The following is a 6,665-nucleotide window of genomic DNA, read 5'->3' as shown; positions in this document are numbered from 1 at the left end:
TAACTCTTCTCCCATGTTCTACCACTAATTATCCCATGTTCTCCATGATATCATAACTTATTACCCCACTTTCTTCCAATTTAATTCAAGGAAGAATTCCTACACCTATAAATATGAGTCTTTCTTCCATATTGTGGTATGAAAAAATAATTGTAGAGTGTTTCTATAAAGTGAGGTTAAAGTTGTGAAAAAAGAAGAAGAGATCTTTTTTTTACTTTTGTTGAAGGAAGGTGTTCATCTTGGTGGAGCTTTGGACTCAACAACTTGTCCAGAGTTTGTTCGAGACATACGACGTGATCGGGCTGTTGTATCCTGGGGGAGACAGGTCAAGAGAATTACTGCTGGACCAGTGAAAAACTTTGTTGCAGTGGGCTTGAATCTCCTTAAAGAGAACGAGATATCCGCACCTCAGTCTGAAGATATTTTATTTTATTCATTTTATTTTTTTCAAACTTCTTAAGCATATTATAACGCTCCATACATTCAGATGCTCCACGATGCATCGCTCCTGCAACTGTTCCCCATAGTGGGGTAAGGGCCCTTCCAAGTTCTATTAGTTTTTTATCTTCAGATTTTGTACACGTTCTGAACTTCCTAAAAAAAGAATTTACAGATGTATAAACTCCACTTTTTCACGTTCTGGCCATACATTTAAAGAATCAAATCATAATTTTTGAAAGAAATTACCCTCTGTCAGCATTCTTGAACGGTATAGGCTTTTGAGTCTCTAATCCGCAGCTTTCTCTTCTCCTTTCACTCTGTTTTTTAATTTTTTAATTTTTAACGATGGAAGTTGGAGAATTTAACAAGAAATGATGGTAAAAAGAAAATTGGAATCACATATTATGAGTAAGGAAAATCAGGATTACACCTTCGCTATAGAGGTTTGGTTTTCTTGTGAAATTCTCAGATAAATTCTCTTCTTCTTCTTCTTCTTCTTTTTCAGATTCTGAGCCCGTCTTTTGTTTATCTTGATCGGTCATCTTGCGTTTCTTGATAAATCTGGGGTTGAAGCTCTTATGAATTAGGTGAGGATAGTTGTGATGTTAAGACGCAGAAAGAGAGAGGGAAATGAGAGACTGTTATTTGAAGTATTTATTTATAGTCAATGTTGTAGTTTTGACTTATTGATTGATCACCTATTTAGAATTTAACTAATTAAACCATTTATTATTTGTATTTATTTATATATTTAGATTTTTTAATTGCCTTTTCTCCCTCTGTTATTTCTATTGTTTTTATATCATAAATTGATTATTGGTAAATAGAAAACGGTTTTGCTTCTTTATTAATAAAATTTGGAAGGCCGGATCTAGGGAGAGGGAAAGGGGAGGTCAACATTATACTTGCAGTGATGCAATGCCGCATTATATACCAATAACTTAGTCTTACTACTGATTTCTTGATTTAATAATCTTATTAGTCACGAATTAATACAAGATCATACTTCCAATTTTTTTTCCTGAAACGAGAAATAAATTTCCTTTAAGTTCTTGACACCATGATGATTGAATGAGTTAAAAGGTAATATGCTAGACCTGAAATACATGAGGGAGAATTAAAAGAAAAGATCTAAAAAATTCTTGAAATCCATGCAAACTTTACCAAAGGAAAGAACAAAATAGAAGCAAAACTAGACATTCGATCAAAGAATCCATTGGCAGTTGCAGAAATGACTAAAGTTTATTTTTCAATTGGAAGTTGTACAATGTTGTGGTTGTTTCGATATTTTTGTTAGCATTGCACCTTTAGCAGGGGCGGACCCACATTGATTCAAGCGGGTTCATCTGAACCCACTTCGCAGAAGAATTCATTATTTATATGTGAAAAATATTTTCTTAAACAACACAATATCAGATAAGTATATTAAATTGAACTCGCTTGACAGAAACAATAGTTGGTCGAGTTGGTTCAAACAGGTTCAGGAAGTAGGTGAGGTCCGGAGTTCGAATTTTTTTTCTTAATTATTGTTTAATTTAGCTAATTTTCATAGTTTCGAATTCTGATACTATTAAAATTATAACTCTATTTCAGTTAATATTTTTATTCTATTGTTATTATTTTTTCATAAATTGTTTATGATAATGAATATTTCAGCGCTTGTTTATATGTTAGATTTAATCAATAAATAGAGCTGATTGTTTTGGTATAGATTGAATTGATTTTGTAACGTAAAATTAAAAAAAAAAGTTCAATAAATTGTCAGATTTGAAAAAGTAAATAGATATGTTGTTCACTTTTATTTTCTTTTATTTTTTTTAAGAGCTCAACAGAACAAAAGGTCATGAAGCAAAATAAAGAGCAGAGGGAAAGACTCTATTGTCATGCCTTTGTTGCTTTTACTGTAAAATAATGTTGATGACTTTACTTTCTGCCTGAACCGCTTGCACAAAATCATGGGTCCGCCACTGACCTTTAGTGAGTAATGCCTAAACCGCAACTTCGACCTTTGAGGTAAACTAAATAAGAGTGTTCACTTTGCGTATTGTGTCAATTTCAATTTTGAACTGTCCATACTAGCCAAGGGTTTATCGGAAGCAGTTTCTCTACTCTTCGAGGATACAGGTAAAGGCGGCGTACATCCTATCCTCCCTAGAGCCCACTTATAGGATTACACTGAGTTGTTGAACTGCCCATGCTACAAACTTGCTTATAGCTTTCAATCCAAATAGACAATATCAACTAGTTGAGATTAAAGTCTATTTCTTGGAAACACTGAGGTGAAATATTGAGCGGAAAACACCAAAAATGTTATCACAATGGATGGAAATTAATGTGAAAAAGTTTGTAGTGTAAGTTAATACCCATAGACCAGTTTATTGTCCTTCTGCCAAAAGAGAGGAAGAGAGTAACAGTCCAGTATTAGGATGGATGGGATGGAGAAAAAGAATAATTAATTTAAATAGTCGGAAAATGTATTAATTTATATTTAGTATGTGTATAGGCATATATAATTAGTGTATAATTTTTAAATACTGACTAAAAAATTTAACTCAAATAGCCACCTATCTAATTTCTTAAACTAAAAATAGCCGGCAGATGTTTAATGTATGTAAAATTCATGTATAATATATGTATAACTGTATATAATAATATATAATTTATGTATATTGGCTAGAAAAAGTAAACCGTGAATTTGACCGGCTATCTATGTAACAATTCCTTCCAATCGACTATATGTATATAATATCTCGAAACTTGTTACTATATAACTTGGACTATGGATATGGAAATGACCAAGACACACCTACTTAAGTGCAATGAATGCCTCAATGGATTGAGCTACGGAGATATTGGACCTTCTATTTTTGTCATCGGCCCTGAGAACCACTTTGAGATGTTTACACAAATAGCCTCCCTTTTCCTACTGTTATACATTGATATACACTCATCATATCTATTTAAACACATATTATAAGTAGATTATATTTATATTATATATTTGATAGTTATTTTTAATATAAGTGATTGGGTGAGCGACTATTTATGTTAATTCTTCCATTATTTTTTCAGTATTACTAAATTCCAAAAACTTAGTATTATCAATAAAATTAATAAAAGCAATAAAGCACAATGCCAATAATTACAAAACCCTTCAGTGTGTAATTTAAGTGATTAATGAAACACTGCATAAGTCATAAATAGAGCTAGATCGAGATCGGGACCCACATTGCTTAACAGATCGGGACCCACACCCAAACTCCACCGTCAAATCCGCGTTTCTTCTTCACTCGCCAATTGCCTCTCTCCAATTTCTTCATTCCTCCCCAGTGTGAAATAATCACACACATAAATAAATAAATAAATAAATAATTAAATAAATAAATACTCCAAAAGAGTGAAACCCAGATATCCTTCTCTGAGATTTCTCACTCCAACGAAAAATGGCTCTCCGGAGCTCCTACCGAACTCCATTTTCCGATCGTAGCATCGCCGTTTCCGGCACCGGAATTCGGCTCACGTTCAAGCTCTTCGCCTCTTTTCTCACTGTCGCTGTTTTCCTTTTATTAGCTCTCTCTTTTCTCTTCACTTCCTCCTCCGATCCCTCCGATCTCTCCGTCGTAAGTACTTTCCTCAACATTTCTCCTTTCTCACTTTATCTATGAGCATTTATTTGCTGTCTGTTACCCTATGAAACTGTCGGTGGTCATGAGAAACTCTTTATTCTGTAATTTTTTTGGTATTTTTTTTCTAATTGAGTAGTCACATTTCTCTAGTCACTAATAATTCAATGTGATTTTTTTTTATGAAACTCATTACTTAATATTTTTGTTACTTTTATCTCACTAAATATGCACATTTTATCAAGTTAATAAGATCTCAATCTGGAAACCTTTGATTGATTATCTTGTGAAACTCTTTACTCAATGGAATTGTAATTTATTTTCATATTAAGTCTCTAAGATCTCAATCCGGAAGCTTCAATTGTATTTGTTTCTGTATTTTTCTGATTTGTTTTTTCTTATTAAGTAGTCACTTCATCTCTAGTCACTAATATCTCAATCTGGACATGTTTTATTCTGATACTTTGATGAAACTGTTTACTTTATATTTTTGTGAAGTTTCTCTTCGTAAGTATGCACATTTTATCATGTTATTAAGATCTCATCCGGAAAACCTTGATTGTGTTTTTTTGTTGTGAAACTCAATACTCAATATTGATGTGAGTCACTAAGATCTCAATCTGGAAGCTTTAACTTTAGCAAAACTATACACTCGATATTTTGTGATTTTTTTCTTATTAAGTATGCATATTCTTTCAAGTTACTAAGATCTTAATCTAGAAAGCTTTAATTGTTTATTATCATTTCATGAATCATAAATTATGTTTCTGTGCTTACGTGTCAGTGATTCAAAGAGGTCTTTACGATTTATGAGTTTTATATGCCTTAATTGCATAACTTTTCATAGATCTTTCTTTATCCCTCAGTAGCTTACTTCGATTTTGTATTAACGGCCTGGTTTTTATGGTTGAATAGGGAAATTCACATGATTTATATAGAGGTGGATCACTAAGAAGATCAGTTTTAGCTTTGAAATCCGATCCACTGAAGCCGAGGCTTGATCAGATTAAGAAGCAAGCAGATGATCACCGTGCATTGGCTCTAGCTTATGCTTCCTATGCTCGGAAGCTGAAGCTCGAGAACTCAAAGCTCGTTCGAGTTTTTGCTGAGTTATCTAGGAACTTTACAGATCTGATTTCAAAACCTTCATACCGCACACTATTTGACTCGGACGGGAACTCTATGAACGAATCGGTGCTCAGGCAGTTTGAGAAAGAGGTGAAGGAACGGATTAAAGTCACCCGACAAGTTGTTGCTGAGGCAAAAGAGTCATTTGATAATCAATTAAAGATTCAGAAGCTGAAAGATACAATTTTTGCTGTCAATGAGCAGCTAACGAAGGCGAAGAAGCAAGGTGCTTTCTCGAGCTTGATTGCTGCAAAGTCGATCCCAAAGAGTGTGCACTGTTTGGCAATGAAGCTAATGGAAGAGCGAATCGCACATCCAGATAAGTATACCGATGATATGAAGCCTACTCCACCAGAATTCGAGGATCCTAATCTTTATCATTATGCAATTTTCTCTGACAATGTGCTTGCTGCTTCAGTTGTGGTGAATTCGGCAGTTAAACACTCAAAAGACCCATCGAAGCATGTGTTTCATGTGGTGACTGATAAAATGAATCTTGGGGCTATGCAAGTTATGTTCAAGATGAAAGACTATAATGGGGCTTTTATTGAAGTGAAGTCGGTCGAGGATTATAAGTTCCTGAATTCTTCTTATGTTCCAGTACTTAAACAACTTGAATCTGCAAAACTACAGCAGTTTTACTTCGAGAATAAGCTCGAGAATGCAACAAAGGATACAACTAATATGAAATTCAGGAACCCGAAGTATCTCTCAATATTGAACCACATTAGATTCTATTTACCAGAACTGTACCCCAAGTTGCACAGAATATTGTTCTTGGATGATGATATAGTTGTTCAGAAGGATTTGACTGGTTTATGGAAGATAGATATGGATGGTAAGGTGAATGGAGCTGTGGAGACATGTTTTGGTTCATTCCATCGTTATGCACAATACATGAATTTCTCACATCCTTTGATCAAGGAGAAGTTCAACCCCAAAGCTTGTGCATGGGCTTATGGGATGAACTTCTTTGACTTGGATGCTTGGAGGAGGGAGAAGCTCACTGAGGAATACCATTACTGGCAGAGTCTGGTAAGATTTACTGTCTCCGTTTCATTTTATGTGACAGTGTTTGACTAGGCACGAAATTTAAGAAAAAAAGGAAGACTTTGGAACTTGTATATCATTAAGAGTAAAATGAGAAGTTTAAAGTTCAAATGTTTCCAAATATAAGGAAGTATCATTCTTTTCGGATAAACTAAAAAGCAAAGAGTGCATGTTTATTGGAACAGAGGGAGTAGTTATGCTTTATTCCAAAAATGTAGTTTACATGGTTAGTTCTTGTGTTGCTTGGATTCTGTCATGTTGCACGTTTCTTATTAAGAGTGAATCTGCATTTCTGATCTATAGGAAAAAATCATAGGTCTCTCTCTCTCTCTCTCTCTCTCTCTCTCTCTCTCTCTCTCTCTCTCTCTCTCTCTCTCTCTCTCTCTCTGTGTGTGTGTGTGTGTGTGTGTGTGTGTGTGTGTG

At 34.2% G+C, this 6,665-nt stretch overlaps 1 protein-coding gene across 1 annotated transcript; it reads left to right on the top strand.

Annotated features, from left to right (window-relative positions):
• Window positions 1-3,763: 3,763 nt before the first annotated feature.
• Window positions 3,764-6,227, top strand: LOC109221810 (galacturonosyltransferase 8-like; the record flags this gene model as incomplete). Its single annotated transcript, XM_019386251.1, is given in 2 exon segments — window positions 3,764-4,061; window positions 4,980-6,227. Coding segments are annotated over 2 exon segments (1,425 nt in total), but the record flags the coding sequence as incomplete, so codon positions are not given.
• Between the last annotated feature and the right edge of the window lie 438 nt (window positions 6,228-6,665).

The sequence above is a fragment of the Nicotiana attenuata genome, unplaced genomic scaffold (assembly GCF_001879085.1).
Source record: "Nicotiana attenuata strain UT unplaced genomic scaffold, NIATTr2, whole genome shotgun sequence".
NCBI lineage: Eukaryota > Viridiplantae > Streptophyta > Magnoliopsida > Solanales > Solanaceae > Nicotiana > Nicotiana attenuata.
This window is presented reverse-complemented; position numbering and strand designations above follow the sequence as displayed.